This window comes from Littorina saxatilis, linkage group LG17 (assembly GCF_037325665.1).
Source record: "Littorina saxatilis isolate snail1 linkage group LG17, US_GU_Lsax_2.0, whole genome shotgun sequence".
Lineage (NCBI taxonomy): Eukaryota > Metazoa > Mollusca > Gastropoda > Littorinimorpha > Littorinidae > Littorina > Littorina saxatilis.
Window position 1 is genome coordinate 22,342,053 of NC_090261.1, and position 18,213 is coordinate 22,360,265.

Consider the following 18,213-nt stretch of genomic DNA (forward strand, 5'->3'; position numbering starts at 1 on the left):
TTTACAAATGCACTAACCCATTACTTGTGTCCCAGCAGGCTTTAGTAAAACTAAATTAATACCTACTGGAAGATTACCAGTTTCCAGTATGTTAAAATAGGCTTAACCTATCTACTGCTGGACTTACATCAGAACACTAACAGATTAAACTATACATGAATCGCGAGACAAGCGGCAAGAGAAGAGATTTTTGGAAAAAATACAGGTGAATGAGCAAGAAGGCAGAAAAAAGAAAAGAATTCATGAAGAAAAAGAGAGCATGACAGGAAAGAGGAACCAAAAATCTACCTAACAGCAAACTAGAAAGCTCCTGCGGTTCCAAAAACAGGAGGGGCCTTTAATTTCATAACCGCAGTGCCCCACTGCGGGAATGACCCTGCTTCCGGGCTTTTCTTTTTTCAAACTTTCAAAACTTCGAATTGTACTGATCTTGTCTTGATGAAAAAAGAATTCTTTTATGATTTAAGAATGTTTCTGTAACAAGCTGTCAATTTATTATTTAGATTTTAAAAGTTAGGTCTAGCGCCAAAACGCACCACGGTCCAAAAAGTGTCCGAGACAATCCGCAAAATTAATTCTTTAAAAATTGCTCGCTCTTTATGTAGGGCACCTAGGATGTTCCCGTTTGGTGAGCGTTCAAATGGAAGGGTGTTTGTACTGTGTGTAAAAGCCTGACAGTATCTGTGATGGTTTACGGGAGGCTTACTGTGCCTTTAAGTTCTAGCCTCAGAAAGATAAATACGAGCTAGTGGCTATAACGTAGCCACGTTTTAAAGCTTAAAAAGGAATCAACTTTCTGGCCTGCACTCGACCCCTTCTTCTTCTTCTTCTTGCGTTCGCCGTCACACCATCAGGTTAGTCTCGACCCCAATAGCTGTGACTTTGTAATTTGAGTTTCTTTTCTTTATTTGGTGTTTAACGTCGTTTTCAACCATGAAGGTTATATCGCGACTTGTCAATTATTTCTTGTTCACAAAAGCACTAATCAAAAAAATGCTCCAGGCGCTTGCAATGTAGTACAATATATTACCTTACTGGGAGAATGCAAGTTTCCAGTACAAAGGACTTAACATTTCTTACATACTGCTTGACTAAAATCTTTACAAACATTGACTATATTCTATAAAAGAAACACTTAACAAGGGTAAAAGGAGAAACAGAATCCGTTAGTCGCCTCTTACTACATGCTGGGGAGCATCAGGTAAATTCTTCCCCCTAACCCGCGGGGGGGGTTTCAGCAGACACACATTTTTAGAAATATTGTAATTGTAAAAAAAAAAGCCGTCTTCTGTTCCGTGAGCACCTTTTGGCACTTAGTCATATCTATATGTAGTCATGTATTTTTTAAATGTACAACTTCAATTTATGAAGTGGAACAAGAATCTTCAAGACTACCTAGTAGATATAACATTCCTTGCACACGCAACCGATCGCAGCATTGATCGTCAACTGGGATCTTTGTTAAATGGTAATTTATTCACACATGTTCAAACACATCTTACACACATCATACATACATGTTGAAAACCTATTTACTTTGAACATGTAATTCAAAATCATCCTCCACATGCACGTCTTTAATATTCCACACTGAAGATGACACTGTTATTCCTTGGTGGTGATAGTTCAAAGGATGTCCTTCACTTGCAGCGATTTGCAGAAAACTAGCTCAGAACCTGCAAGCAGGAGCAAACAGATTTCTCTTTCTGCTGACGGTGTTGTCAGACCAGTCACTGCTCTATAACAGGATCCCTGACAAAGGGGGTGGGGGTGCGATAGCTGTAGGTGACTTTCTTCTGCCGACGTGTGCTGTGCATGACATAAAGTAGACGCTCCTCGATCTTTTCCACAGCTGCCACGGTCAGAACCAGTGTGTGGTGCTTCAGCATGCTGTATACATTCAGACCTAAAAACCACAAAAACACACAAATAGATCCCTGCGCCTTGAGTCCGAGTCTGGAGATACGCGCGCGATATAAGCCTTCATATATATAATAACATACTTTAATTGAGGCAGAAAGATTTGCAGCAAATATGGGCAGGTTATAAAATGTACATGTGTTTTTCTGTACTATGCACAAATGTGACACAGTGGAACCCCCCTTTTAAGAAATCTGGGAAAAGCAGGTCTTTGTTTGTTTGTTTGTTTGTTTCTTTCTTTGTTTGTTCGTTCATGGGCTGAAACTCCCATGGCTTTTACGTGTATGACCGTTTTTACCCCGCCATTTAGGCAGCCATACGCCGCTTTCGGAGGAAGCATGCTGGGTATTTTTGTGTTTCTATAACCCACCGAACTCTGACATGGATTACAGGATCTTTTTCGTGCGCACTTGGTCTTGTGCTTGCGTGTACACACGGGGGGTGTTCGGACACCGAGGAGAGTCTGCACACAAAGTTGACTCTGAGAAATAAATCTCTCGCCAAACGTGGGGACGAACTCACGCTAACAGCGGCCAACTGGATACAAATCCAGCGCGCTACCGACTGAGCTACAACCCCGCCTCGAAGGGAGTCTTAAAATGGGGGTAATTTTACTGAGGTTATGAGAGAAAGTCTGAGAAAACAAGGTCTTAAAAAGGAAGGAGTCTTAATTTGGGCGATGGTAAAAGGGGGTTCCCACTGTACAACAAAGAAGACCTCAATACAGAACACTTCACACTGCACAACAAAGAAGACCTCAATACAGAACACTTCACACTGTACAACAAAGAAGACCTCAATACAGAACACTTCACACTGCACAACAAAGAAGACCTCAATACAGAACACTTCACACTGCACAACAAAGAAGACCTCAATACAGAACACTTCACACTGCACAACAAAGAAGACCTCAATACAGAACACTTCACACTGCACAACAAAGAAGACCTCAATACAGAACACTTCACACTGTACAACAAAGAAGACCTCAATACAGAACACTTCACACTGTACAACAAAGAAGACCTCAATACAGAACACTTCACACTGTACAACAAAGAAGACCTCAATACAGAACACTTCACACTGCACAACAAAGAAGACCTCAATACAGAACACTTCACACTGTACAACAAAGAAGACCTCAATACAGAACACTTCACACTGTACAACAAAGAAGACCTCAATACAGAACACTTCACACTGTACAACAAAGAAGACCTCAATACAGAACACTTCACACTGTACAACAAAGAAGACCTCAATACAGAACACTTCACACTGTACAACAAAGAAGACCTCAATACAGAACACTTCACACTGTACAACAAAGAAGACCTCAATACAGAACACTTCACACTGTACAACAAAGAAGACCTCAATACAGAACACTTCACACTGCACAACAAAGAAGACCTCAATACAGAACACTTCACACTGCACAACAAAGAAGACCTCAATACAGAACACTTCACACTGTACAACAAAGAAGACCTCAATACAGAACACTTCACACTGCTATACAGCACAAACAAACAAAAGCTAACTCCTACTATAGAGCTGCAGATTTTGATAAACAGTGTTCTAAAAGAAAGAAAGAGTGAACAAATTAAACTTGATGAAAGATTTTCCTACAATAAAATTCAAACCAGACTGAAAAAAAACGGTCAAATGCTGTTCATGTACTGACATATGACATGAAGATAACATTACCTTACATTTGTTTGCAACATACACAAACTTACCATAGACAGGCAAAGCATTGAAGTGGGGAATCTCAGACAAGGCTACAGCTGTCTCACGTGGTAAAGTGTCATTGCTGAAACAAAATAAGCTGCAGTTGTTGTTGTTGTTGTTTTTGCCAAGTACATCATTGTGGGGCTTTTAATGAATAACATGCATCCGTCCACTCACAATATATTTTCTTTCATCCTTCAACATTTACCACTCAAAAAGTCTATAGTATTAACATTCATGAAACAAATGAAAGGTGAAGTTGAATAGTGATCATCAATAAGTCTTGGTCTAATGTCGAAATCAGACATGTCATCCTTGTCTCAGCAGAAAAGAAAATCTGCAGTTTACCGTTTGTTCGCTTGGTTTATTTTTATTCTGATTTTTTCTATTGTACAGTGAAAGTGAAACCTCTGTCAAACAACTTTAAAATGTAATCAAAAATCATTTGTGTTACAGACAAAGTAGAGTTCTGCTTTTGTATTCTGTAAAAGAAAATGCAGTTTACAATTTCCCTTTTTAATAATAATAATATAAAAACTGGAAATTTTTTAAGTGCCTAACCTATGGCTCTAGGCCCTTTACAAAAGAACATATACAAAATAGAACAATTAAATGTACAACCTACATAAAACAATTAATCATATGAACAAAAATCACCACATGTACTGTTCACACAATATTCATATATGCTATACACACTATATATACACATATATCTTATACACTTGATTTCTAATTTCATGCAGGAAGCTATGTTCCCCTGTGATGGCTCTCTAGCTGTGATAAACATGGATCAAACCTAACTTTTACAACTAAATAAATAAATATGGATGAGAAGAGGATTAAATAATGAAAATAATCATACTATGGTGGAGGCAGTATTATCAAAGTGTACTTACTCATCAACAAACAGCACTGAATCACCCCAAAATCGAACGTCTGCAAGCTCTTTTAAATACTGAAACAGGGAAAGCTTCAATGCAAATTTCTGTACGCAATATTTACAAAGAACAACATATGTTTTTGCTAAATTGAGCTATTATGATTACTAAAGGCATTGTGTTTACTCTCTGCCAGCTGAAGGAAGTCCCGCTAAAGCTAAAAGTTCACAATGACACCAAAGAAGAAACCTCCAACAAAAAGAGTATGCACCCCCTTGTTCTTACATTTTTTGTCCGAAGAAACATGTTGACTTCACAGTATATTCCAATCCATATTGTTAACAATTTCCACCTATCTCATCCCCTCTTATCCAAAGCCGATTTTCCTTTCGACACAATACCGTAACAACAAACATGAAAAAACTCAAACAAGGACACTAAAACAACTGCTCATCTTCTCGGTCTACTTAAAATGTACAGAAAAAAGCGGAAATTCAATTACAAAAATTATATACATATGATAAACACAAATTTTAAGTCACAAGAATCTCCCCGATGTTTAGCAGCCAACCTGTATCTTCATATCTAGAAGACTGTCAGAAAAGTCCATAACCCTTAAAACAGTAGAGAGAAGAAACACAGACAGGAAGACAGAGAGAACCAGAAAGAGAAGAAACAGACAGAGACAGCATGACCTGAATTGGACAGGTTTAATCTCCTGAGTGTTCTATAACTAAAAGTAGAACATGTGAGCAACAAAATACTCAACAAACCTGTGGGTCATCCATGGGAATGTCAAGGTTCTCCACAATGTGAAGGTCATCCTGCAAAAATAGCAACCACATGATCTGTCTGAGCACTTGTCTGAAGTATGAATTTTCACAAATCCCTGTTTGCACTAATTATAAATGAAGCAAAAAAAGTGTTTCTTGGCAGAGACTGTTGTTGTACTTTTTTCTAAAAAAAATCTACTGAGAACTTTCTATTCTAGCTGGCTCAAAGAAAAAAAAAAGAAAAAAAACCACATCTGCCCACCTCTGTCAAAAGACCGCAAGTCCGATCTATCTATTTAAAACAACGACATACTCGATTAAAGTTTTACTGCAAGTAAGCGTCTGCATACATTCTGCATTTCTTGCTTTAGCTTCTTTCAAAAATGGTGGTTCAATTAAAAACCATCACAGCAAAGGGGACTTTTTGTGTTCTGCCTTAGATTTTCTTGAGACTCGGGTTTTTTTTTCTCGTTTTTTTTCGACCTCAGTTGCATGCAGGCTGCTTCAATCCTTCCTTGTTTTCTTCTCTCTTTTTTCTGTAATTTTTTTTTCTTTCCTGTAAATAGGCGGTGAGCATCCTTCTTCATTGGTCTTTTTTCTTCTTTTTAACTCCAACATAGAGGTATATTACACTCACGAGACATGGGCATTTTCTCTTTACAATGGAAATATTCCTTATATTTACAAATCAAATTTTCTACTTAATATTTGAAACTCAAAAATTACAAACACTGATCCCCGACAAGTTGTCTTTCTAAAAATACTAACACACATTTTCCCAATTAATATTACGTGATTTACAAAATTTCTAATCTTTTTACAACAACTTGTGTCTTGATAACCAATTATTATATCCTGCATCTTAAACTTAACCCTTAATCCAGCCTTTTCCTCTATCCAGTTTTCTATCTTCGTCCAAAACAACTTTACCGGTATGCACTCATAAAAAAAAATGTTCAACAAAATCAACTTCCGTACAACATATACAACATTCTGTTATTCTCCCTGACTTGCATTTTACATAATAAAAGGTTTGTTGGATATATGTTATGTAAAATTTTCCATTGCAATTCTCTTAACCTCACTTCTTTGGAAACATAGGCAAGGGTCCAAATTTCCTTATCTACTTGTACACCAAACTTCCTCAACCCAAAATTATATACACAAGGTTTTTCTACAGCAGTATCTACACTTTTCTTTTCTATCATTTTTCGTATTTGGTTTATTTTTATCATATACAGGCTACGATCAAACAATTGCTTATCCATCTGGACAATAATTTGTTTATTTTCAATCCAATTAATCCATACTTTGGGTAATGCGTTTATTAATGCCCAATAATCCAATAAAATATTTGCATTATTCTTTCCAATTTGTATATATACCTCTGCTGCTGACTTCAATCTCTTTTCTTCCACTATAAACAAATCACTTACTCTTTCAATCCCAGCATTTTTCCAATAAAAATAAAACAACATTTTCCCTTTATCAAATCATTACTCCACAAAATATGTTTGTAAAAATTGTTTACATCAATCTTATCATGTTCCATCCTAAGCTTGTAACTCAAATGTGTCCACACTACCCTCTGCCAAAATGGGCTTCCAATCATTGTCAAATTCAATTCCTTACTCGGTTTAACATTCAAATCAAAACAACCATACCCTGAAACAACATGTCCCAGAAACCATAGTGGTATAAACGTCCAGTTTTCTCCCTTCTTTTCATACAAACGTCCAACCCAAGACTCTTGCATACTGTGCACATTTAACATTTTCAACCCACCTTCACTTATTTCTTTCTCCATTACTTTTCTTTTCCCTTTTTCAAATGCTTTTTTATTCGAACACTTTCTCTGCCAAATAAACTTATAAAACAATGTATTTAACTCTGTCAAAACCCGATCTGGCAATCCAATCGTCTGCATCACAAATACTAACTGTGAAATAAAAAAACATTTGATTATTACAATTTTACCGTGAATCCTTAAATCTCGTCGACTCCATATCGTAATCAACTTCTTAATCTTCTGAACTCTTAATACCCAATTCTGTTCAACATTTATTGCTCTATCATTATTTACGAAATATATACCTAAAATCTTAATCTTCTCTGTGCACTCAAAGGGCAACTTTTGCTGACCACAATGCTGTCCAATTTTCATTATTTTGGTTTTATTAACATTCAGGGTCAGTCCTGAAAACTTTGCAAACTTTATTATTACTCGGGTTTGTTAAAAACATCAGCAGATCACAGCAAAGCGGACTTGCTGTGTTCTGTATGCTTTTCTGTGCGACAGATTCAAGTAAAAAATGCCAGCCCACATCAAAATAGGCTAAATTAATCGAATATTAGGCGTTTTCGCATGTACGTGCGCCAGCGCATGTATGTGTATAATTGTTAATACTTGGATGTTTTGTGTGGGTTTATGTCAGAATCTACGTCAGTTGCTGTGTCCTGCCGTTGTTTTTGGAGAACTTAAATTTGTTTAAATGGACTTACTTTATTAGAACTAAGAAACTTAACATCCTGGAAACTCAAAATTAACAGACAAAATGCTGGCTAGTGAGCTCATATTGATGGCATAAAAATCTCATATTTAACAAAAATGGACTTACTGTGTTTTGTCCGAGGTGGGCAGACATGCAGAAAAGTAAAAGGAGACCAGAAAAGCTGTCTAAAAAGAGGACAGCAGAAAAACAGAAATGCAAAAATTCCCATAGTTCTTGGAGAAGAGGAAAACCACAGACCCCAAACCTCTGCCTAAAATATACCTGTGCAAATTTGATGGACAGCATGGACCTCAAGCCAAGCGCCCTCAGCTGCGCGGACAACATGTAGAAGTAGGACTGGGGTCCTCTGGGGCCCATAGCTGATCCACCTGTAGATGTAAAATGTGCAATAAATCGCCTGTAATCGTCCAAACAGGTTCATCTAGCTAATGGCAATGTCACAAAGCAGCCAAGCAGTCTTTTCAGAAAAGTTTTCGTTTGTATTTTCCTCAATTTCTACTATCATGATGTCACTGTGTGTTTTTTAAAGTTTTTTTTTAGTTTTAACATTATTGTCCTACCCTAGGACCTTACCCTTGTGCCAGATGGGAGATCGTACGCTTCCATGTCGAGCTCTGCCTGTTCCTTTCTGCGGCCAGGGTTTGCGGCCACCTCCTGGCATCTCAGATCGAGACAAGGTGGTAGCATAGCTCTGCAAATGTACAGGTAAGCAATGATTAAACCAAGCATGGAACTTCTCACTCATTCTCTCTTTGGTGATTTATTTTAAAGAAAAATAATCTATTCAACAGAGATACAAACTATCATAATACGAAGAAGTCAGTTTTAAGTGTAACATTCTCCCTTTATATCAGGACTAAACAGAGAGTGTTTCACTGTTATGCTACCACAATTTGTTTTTTGTCCTCATGACTCATGGATAACTCTTTTGACAAGAACAATTCTTCAAGGTAAATCAGGTTAGGTTTTTTAAGCAGGTAAGCCCTTTTAAGACATTATTCGGATGATCTCAGGCTCTTTGCTGTGACTGTAAGAGAATTTCACTGTATCATAGCATATGGCAAGAATTCTATAAAAGCTCTTCAGATGTGGTACATGAATACATCTGAGCCACATAAAAGGTAATAAGGTATGTTGTTTTCTTTTTTTCACAGCTTTTTTTCTTATTTAATTTTTTAAGGGTTACAACTAATGCTCAAGGTCCAAACATACTGCCGTTTAACCTGTGAAATGTCATGATCGCAAACTTGCTGTTTGTGCAAATGCAATGCAAAATACTTTTTTTTTATCAGAATGCTGGTAAAAGGTTCACAGTACTTACGATTCTTTTGTATGTTCTCTGCCAGAGAATGTTTTGGTGCACAACATCAACTCTGAAAAAAACACCCACAGAATTAGTGGTGTATACCATTTAAGATGAAACATCTGGCAAGCAACAACAAAAAAGTGTGATGTTCTACAATCAACCAAAGACACTTTTGGCCACTGCTAGCTACAGCCAATAGCAATACTGTCATTTACAATGCTTACTGAATGTGTCGAGATTTGTGATTTTTGGCTCACGAAGTGTAGCCTATGCGATCGTAACTTTGTCTGTCTGTGCGTTTGTGCGTTTGTGCGTGTGTGTGTGCGTGTGTGTGTGTGTTTGTGCGTGTGTATGTCTGTGGTAGAAACTTTAACATTTCCGAGTCTATGTGTGAGTGGTTATCCAAGACTATGGATAAAGCTCGCATAAGATTACGTCACGGTCAAAAGTGTTTGACGTCAATTAATGCATCATGACGGCATGCCTCCCTGTAGTCTTTCTCTCTCGCGTGGTGTGTGTGGTCTCGGTCATTGTTATTTTGAGCGGGCCGAGACTATTTGGCAGTCGTGTCCCTGTAAGTAGGCTACATGCAGACAGACAGATCTAGATCTAGTGTCTCTCTTTCTTGCACAGTGTCACCTAAGCTTACTGTGTGTGTGGGTGTGTATGTGTGACGGAGTGATTGAGTTTGTGTTACTGTTTGTTTATTTCTTACGTGAGCCTTGAAGGCTTCGCCTCTTGTTTGTAATGCTGATAGCATTTCCAAACGCTGGTAAAATACAGTGGTACCTATGATGAAAGGACAATCTTAGGATCTGTTGAAAGTGCCCCTACATTACAGGTGGCCTCTCATGGCAGGTGTATTTTGATCAAGATAATAAACTAAATGACTACAGAAGGTGATCTTTTTTGGAAGGTGTCCTCTCATTGGAAGGACCTCACACACAAAAAATCACATCCAGTAACCACAGTACATACTCTCACTTTCTATGTTTCTTACTTCCGCCTTCTCTCTTTGCACTCTCTTTGAACAAATTCCCACCCCACACACACAGTGGAACACCGTCACCCCTTTTAAGACCTCCAAAAATCTGAGAAAATCTGGTCTTAAAAAGGTGAGAGTCTTAAAATGCGGTACTACTTGTCTCTGAAAACCTCCGAAAACCCCTGAAAACCTCATCAGAAATTTAGAAAATTCGTCCTTAGATCGTGTTTTGTTACATATTTGTTTTAAATCATAACTCACTTATATCTGCAACTTTCACAGTTCACGGCTTTATTTTCGTGTTTGTGAGAGGATTAACGAAGGAGAGGAAGCACTAATCACATGACGTCATCAATGCTTGTGCTTTCGAGTCACAAGAGTTACCTCCCTTGCATTGAAATCGATGCATCGACAATCCGGCTCTAAACACAAAAATAAAGGTGCAAATAGCATGAATCAGGCATGACTTCTAATAGACATGTCAATAACTTCAATTTGAAGTTAGATTTAGTCATTTTATAGATGGGGTTTTCGGGGTTTTACGGAGTCAAGTAGTACCCTTAAAATGGGGGTAATTTTACAGAGGTTATGAGCAGAAAGTCTTAGAAAACAAGGTCTTACAAAGGAGGGAGTCTTAAATTCGGGGGTCTTAAAAGGGGTTCCACTGTACCTTGGGTAAATTCCAAACACATCAGGGTGGAGGTCGACTAGACCCAGTTTCTGGTCTTCTAGAGTGCTGAGTGTCTCCAGCCATGCCTGCTTTGGCTCTGCATAGGGGGAAGGAAACTGTAGCTGCCGTGATGTGATGACCGGTAATGGCCGATCTGTCTGTTTTATCAATGCATCTGTGGACAAAAATTAGGGTCAGTCTTCAAACAACTGTGTCGGTAATCTGTTAAATTGTTAATTTATATAATTTGTAATCTAAATTCTACCTGTTGTCATGAACAAGAATTCAACCACTTACAACAGCACTTTAGTGTTGCCAAAAAACCCATCATGACACTCTTGCACACGTATTACCTCTAAACTCAATAACTGTAATTTGTGTCAACAGTATACAAAACGATCATGTTTGTCAGTTTGTGCTAAACAAAATCTACGCCCACATGTGCAGTCAAAGCAAAGTCATTTTACTCACCCTCTTGCGGCTGATGAGGAACTTCAAGATCAAGAGCTTGATTATTTGGACGCCCACAAAACAAGCATGCCTGCAAGTGCAAATGAAAAGGTAAATTAAAGCTTATAATACATTGTATGTAAATGAATGTGTGTACGTATGTCAGTATGTATCACAGTTAAAAAAAAGTGCCAAAGATTTTGAAACAATCATCAGTATCACACATGTATAATAAGATGCACGAGTTACAGTTACAACATGGTCTCAAGGATTACTGAGCGATAAAGAACTAATTAACTTGAAAGTTGAATAAGATTTCAAGATTTTCAGAATAATCAAATCTAGATGGTGATCCAGCTATACCCATTCCCATCACCGTTACATTTAGCCAGGTTATGCCCACACCAACTTCTTGAATCATATAATAGCAAGAGTATGATATTGTGAGATGTTTACAATAAAACTGCAGTTGAACTTGAAGTTGCATGAATCTTGATCCTGATTGATATTATATATTGTTTGTGTTAACAATGATGATCAAAATAAATGAAACAAAGTGTTTTTCTGTGATTTGTGAACACCACAAACATCAAACGATGCTCTGTTCATGTATCTACTGTCAGTAGCATGGGGCAAGCTAGGAAAAGATAACTCTCGCTGCAAACCACGCCCACTCAAAAATCCGGTCGGCGATTTGGCTCCGGACCCCAGGGTCAGGTTACGGCAAAGTACGTCGTTTTGAGTGGTTGGTTGTGGACAATACTGACCGGTACCACTAGCAGATACATAGGGCTAGAGGTGCATCGACATTTTTTTCGCCAGGTCGCGAGAATTCTATAAAATAAATGCAAGCGAACTTTTGTCATTTTTTTCTTTTTGCGATAGGGCGAGTGCACCACCGAAATTAGTTGATGAGAACGTAGTCGGGTGTTTCATCTTTCATTAGCAACTGAAAAAATAAGGGGAAAGTTCCGTAAAAGTTCCCATTTCAACGGAGGAAACGACCTACCCCCCTCTTCGACAAGTAGTTACGGAGAATGCCGAAGGCTTCCGAGCGAGAGTCACGTGACCCGAAGGTATAATTTTGGCGGTTGTCTGCTATTTTGTTGTTCCGACAATGTGGCACATCTGCGCTTTTCCGACGCTTCACACAGCAATTCTGCGTATGGATACTTTTTTCAGAAAGATGAAAGTCTAAATCGCCGAAACTGTTCTTTGGTAAGTACGGAATCCAACAAAAGAAATGGCTGACGACGATTCGAATGCATTGGCGAAACCGAAAGTGAGAAGATGCCATCATCATCGTCATCAGTGGCGGGAGACAGCGAGTCGGATAGCGTGTTGAAATGATTAGGCTGATTCGTTCGCGCTGATATTTCTCAAACTGGCAAACGAAAGAAACTGTGCGGATGGAAGTTTAGTTTGAATTGAAAGTGAAGCATGTTGACCAGTTGTGGTGGCGGTGGTGATGAGGGGGGGGGGGGGGGGGGGGGCAGGGGCAGTGTTGACTTTGACACGAACAGAGTACACAGTCATGTACGATATTGGATCAAGTTACAACTGTTTCTGTATGCCCTTCAAAGGATTTTTTTGGGTATGGTAATTTTATCACTTTGATATTTCATATCATTAAAATTACCCATTGTGTTGTATTGTAATTATTACAATGTATACAAATTACAAGTCAATAAGTTTCTTCTGTTAGGTCATAACTATATATGCATGAGTTTAAAGAGGAAAAAAAGTTAGAAAAACCACTGGCTGGTAACACAACTGAAAGCCCGTCTTGCAAAAGTGTGTGTGTGTGGGGGGGGGGGGGGTGTGGGTGTGTGTAAGGCAGCAGCAGCTTGAGTGCATGAGGTAAGTAGTAAAAGGGATAAAAACCAACACAAATACAAAAACAGGATTGTAGTTGAAAAGGTAGTGATTGGACACAACAACAAATAACTGATCATAAATATATTTACATGTTATAATATCAAAATCAATATTTTAATTTTATCATGAATGGACCAGTCATTTTGGTCATGCAGCTTTTATTTCAGTTCAGCATGTTCATAATTATGCAGCAGTAGGGAGGTTGACATTGTAAGAAATTACCTTCGAGACAGTTTTTTTGTTTACCTAAGAATTTTTGGAACAAAGAAATGCATCAGACTTGGTATGTGCCTAATTTATTGGAAGATTAACAAGATCTTATTTTTCCATATTTGGAAGATAATCCTGATTCAGATGTGGAACAACCATCAACAAATAAGAAAACAATTAGCAGCAATGTCTGGACATAAGAGCCAGAAACAATAACTTTTGAAGGTTCACTCAGTACATCAAAATTCAGAATTTCAGGCAGATAAAAAGGTCCTGTTACACTTTTCTGTGTGACTTCCTACCCCGCAACCTGTTCTGTTGTATAGTACTTATGACAAGAAAGCCATTTAAATCAATTACAACAGGTTTTAGCTGAAATTGTGTGCAGGACAGGTTGTAAAGGGCGCCGGTCACTTTTTCAGCAGAATTTTTCAGCAGCCCTAAAATCGCAATTTTTAAAAAAAATCATAAAAAAATCAAATATGTACCGATCTTCAAAATTTAAACTGCTTTACAATTCTGATGGCTTGGAGAATGTAGTTACATATACAAAGTTTGAAAAAAATCCAAAGAAAAATATGGTTGCCCCATGCTACTGTCAGTCACTTGTGCGCTTGAGGAGTTCAACAAAAGCTAGATTCACTGCAGTGAATAATTCGGCCTGTTGAAAACAGAAAAGGCTTCATTCGTAGGCCTTAGTCATTGAACTCAAACGTACCTTCTGGCTTACAGCAACAGAGCTGCGTGCACGCAAACACAGGTCTGTAATCCTTGTAACAAAAGGCCTGGACAGCATCATTGAAAACTCGAGGAAGTTACGATGAATTCCTAGGTTAGATAGTTCGTCTCTTGTGTCCTCTCATGCCTTCATGATGATGCAAATTGAGTGCTCTCCCCTGAGCTGACATTGCAAAACTAGGATCGGCGCAAATGTAGTCTGCTCGAATGACATGCAAAGTGGACCCATACGTTTCATTTCATCGTTTGAACCCTGAAAGTTGTGTGGTGAATGTGTTTGACAGTGAATATGGCAACCTCTACGGTGAAGCTGTTTTCCCCTCGGATCGTCGCACAGACAGGAAAAAAATGCACAGCTTCCGTGATCATGTTGCATGGCTCAGGTCTGCTGGCTGACACTTTCAGACTTTGTGTGCTGAAACGAAAATATGTCCGTCTGTCTGTCTGTCTGTCTGTCTGTCTGTCAGTCAGTCTGTCTTTCCGTCCGTCTGTCTACATCTGTCACAGTCTGTCTGTCCGCCTGTCTCCTCTGTCTGCCTCTCTCTCTCTCTCTCTCTCTCTCTCTCTCTCTCTCTCTCTCTCTCTCTCTCTCTCTCTCTCTCTCTCCTGTGGAATTCTCTCCCGGAATTTGTGAGAGTCCCAATGAGTCTCAATACTTTCAAAAAACACCTTTCACTGTATTTAATGTTAAATTACGAAAAATCACAGTGATGGAAGACTTCGTTTAGTTATATTTTCATTTGTCCAAAGTATCAGTGTTCATTATATCCACACAAAAACACTCAAAGCTTTAATAACACATTTACTCATGCATGTGTATTCAGCATTGTTTTCACTACGTTACATATATTTGTGTATAATATGTAATATGTAAATATTCATATGTTGTTGTTTTTCTCTACCTTTTTTTCTTCGTGAATATCCGTGTAAACTATGTGATTAGATTGGTCCCCTCTCTGGGCGAGGGCTGGTTGAAAAAAAGCTCATTGTATTGCTTATGCCACAACCCTCGAAAAATAAACTTGATTTGATTTGATTTGATTTGATCTCTCTCTCTAGTCCTGTCAGTCTCTCTCCTCTCTGTCTCCTTGTCTCTGTCTCTCCTTTTCTGTCTCTCTCTCTTACCTCTGGTCCGTCCGTCTGTGTGCCAGTCGTGTGTGTGTGTGTGTGTGTGTGTGTGTGTGTGTGTGTGTGTGTGTGTGTTTGTGTGTGTTTGCATGTGCTGGCTCTCTGTTTGTCTGTCTGTATTATTCAGGTCTCTTTTCTGTTTGTTGTTTGTCTAGGAGGTACCGGCACGGACATCAGAGATACATTCAGGATTCTACTCCGAGAAGAACTGTCATTTCCACACATCCGTTTTATATACCCCACTGCTCCTTTGAGGTAAGTGGTGTGTGTGCAGCCCTGAAAGTGGCGAGTATTTTACTCTCCATGACCAGTAGAAACATGTAACTGGCGAGTAGAAATGTCAAGTTCATCTTCTCGCCAAATGCGAGTAAAGTTGCTGAAACAAATGGTATTTTTGGCAAGTAAAACTTGCTCTCCTGTTAGTAAATTTTGAGAAGCACTAGCCTTGGCTAGTGCACCATTTTTTTGACTGTCGGCCAGTGCTGGTGTGTGAAGGCATATGCTGAATGTGAACTAAACTATATTATAGCACATGACTGTTATCTTCTTGTTGTTCGCTGTTCATCGTCAGTCCGGACTGCAGGGCGAAACGTGCTGTCCTCTCCATGCAAGTCCTCCGTTTGGGGCCGTATAGCTTCTTTTGTAGCGCTGTCTCCTCTGGCCAGATGGTGTCCCTCAGAGCACTATGGTATGGACAAGCCTGCAGGATGTGCTCTGCTGTCTGATTCTTGCCACACGGGACATAAGGGGGAGGGAACTAGCTTATAGCACATGATATAAAACATTGAGTGACATTCCTTTGTTCAAGTTATGTAAGTCCTTGTTGTGTGGACTGAGTTGGCACAAGCATATGGATGTGAAAGTGTCTTTAGAAGATTGATTGCATGATCAAAACATCAGTCAGAAAAGTTGGAGAAAAAAAATCAAACTCCAAAACAGTCATTTTCATTAAAATTATTCAGTTGTGAATCTGTCTCACTAAATCAGTCACATTTTTTAACGAATGAAACAAGAGTTTATCAAACAATTGGTCAATTTTTATTCATGTACTTACTTTACACTTTTAACTGCCCACTCACTCACTCACCTACTCATCCACCCACCAACTTATCAACTCGACCACCCACCCACTAACCCACTCAACTACCCACCCACTCACTCACTCACTCTGTGAGTCTTATCAATCTGTCAGTCGATCCTTCATTTGGTCAAACACCAACTGAGATGTTCAGCAAAGCCCCTTTTTGTGTGCAGGCCATACACTCTCGCAGGACAGTCGTGGAACGTGTGGTTTGACCGCATCGATTTAGGTCTGGATGGACACGAGCAAACAGAGTCGGTGGGTGCCATGGCAACTCAGCTGGGCGAGCTGATCGACGCTGAGGTGAAGTCAGGAGTTCCGCTCAACAGGATTGTTGTTGGTATGAACATGGATCAGCGTAATTTGTTTGATTGTTTGTTTGCTTGCTTGTTTGTTTATTTGCTATTGCCTTTTATCAAAACCAATCATTGCCTGCTGGGGAAAAAAACCTGCTCTGCCTAACCACTCCCCCCCCCCCCCTGGACAAAGTTTGCTTAGATAACAAATGTTACCTTGATAAAGAACTTTGAGAGAAAGTATGGGTCACCCATGGAGTTTGCATAAATATAAATATAATTTTGTGGTTCCACAAAAGCTTCTATGATGGCACGGGTCAATTGTTATTTTGGCCAAGAGGGGGGTTACAGTAATTAAGAACCAATTAGAGAGAGACAATTGTCTGATAAAGGAACAGCCAATTAGATTACCTGTTCATGTCACATATAATTAACTAACTGTCACGCAATCATCAACGCTTGACCAGGGAAAGCACAACAAGTTAGATCTGATATTCTCCAGGTTTTTCTGGCAATTGTTACCTAAAATACTTCCTCCAATGCTATACAAGTTGACTACATATTGACTTGACTTGACCAGTGGTTAAGGCCCATAAGGGCCTGTTCACCATTCCAATATTGATGCACAAATAACTCAAAAGGTGACAATGCGCCAACCAACAGCAAACCACTCAAGCATACTCTAGGTTTCTTGTGCAAGTTCTAAGCGCTTTTCAAGCTTGGTCTTATATGTTTCAGGTGGCTTTTCCATGGGAGGAGCCATGGCTCTGCATCTTGGATACCAGTTCTACCCACAGTTGGCTGGCGTGATAGGGATGAGCAGTTTCCTCTACAACAAATCTGGCGTCTATGAGGTTGGTTTCACTGAGGATCTAGAATATTTTTAAAAAAAAATGTTGGTTGTACATAATTCATTTTGTTCTGATTTTTTATCATAAAAAAGATATTAAATGATTGATCTGACATGTACAGTTCACTGGCCTCATCAAACTGAAAAACGACCTTAAAAATAAAAATCCAAAAACAGATCAGACTGCTTAGGTTCAACATAAAAGGTCAGGACAGAACTGCTTGGCGTGTGAAATGGCATAAAGAATCAACACTGAATAAGTAGAATGACATATTATCTAAGTCACCATGGAAGTACATATGTAAATATCACTTCATTGTTTTGCACATAAACATGATCTGCCTCTTATTCTCATCTTCTTCTTACTTCATTTGTTTATGGTTGGGTTTTTTCCGTTTTCTTTTGATCAATCAGTTTCGTTACCATTTTGCTTTGTGCAGGCATTAGAGAAGAGAGGCAAAGATGCACGCACCCCGCCCTTGCGGCAGTACCACGGGGAGGAAGATGACCTGGTTCTTTACAAGTGGGGGAAAGCCACGCACGAGAAGCTTACGTCGCTCGGTGTCCAAGGGGAATTTGTTTCCATACCAAATCTTTCTCACTCTTTGAACCTGGACTTGGTGCGCTCAGTAAGAGAATGGATCGCCAAGATTTTACCTGAGGAACACAACTTGTGACCGTGACTGCTTGAAAATTTTGAATGAAATTGTACAAATGATTAAGAGGACTGTATTTCAATAAGAGTGAGGGGGGGGGGGGGAATAAAAAGAGAACAGAAAAAATACTGACCACAA

The 18,213-nt window shown here is 39.0% G+C and overlaps 2 protein-coding genes across 2 annotated transcripts; one reads left to right on the forward strand and one right to left on the reverse strand.

Moving 5' to 3' along the window:
* Positions 1–1,457: 1,457 nt before the first annotated feature.
* LOC138953478 (large ribosomal subunit protein uL4m-like) lies at positions 1,458–14,253 on the reverse strand. The gene is made up of 10 exons (XM_070325316.1): positions 14,045–14,253; positions 11,260–11,329; positions 10,789–10,963; positions 9,149–9,200; positions 8,401–8,518; positions 8,089–8,195; positions 5,315–5,365; positions 4,560–4,618; positions 3,669–3,742; positions 1,458–1,906 (listed from the first exon to the last, which is right to left on the reverse strand). Exons 1-10 carry the CDS (start codon positions 14,123–14,125, stop codon positions 1,731–1,733), a joined length of 963 nt encoding a protein of 320 aa, XP_070181417.1. The 5' UTR covers positions 14,126–14,253; the 3' UTR covers positions 1,458–1,730.
* Positions 14,254–14,302: 49 nt separating this feature from the next.
* On the forward strand, positions 14,303–18,167 carry LOC138953480 (lysophospholipase-like protein 1). Its single transcript, XM_070325318.1, has 5 exons — positions 14,303–14,447; positions 15,348–15,447; positions 16,447–16,613; positions 17,308–17,423; positions 17,860–18,167. The coding sequence occupies exons 1-5, from the start codon at positions 14,336–14,338 to the stop codon at positions 18,094–18,096; spliced, it is 732 nt and encodes a 243-aa protein (XP_070181419.1). The 5' UTR covers positions 14,303–14,335; the 3' UTR covers positions 18,097–18,167.
* The last annotated feature ends 46 nt before the right edge of the window (positions 18,168–18,213 follow it).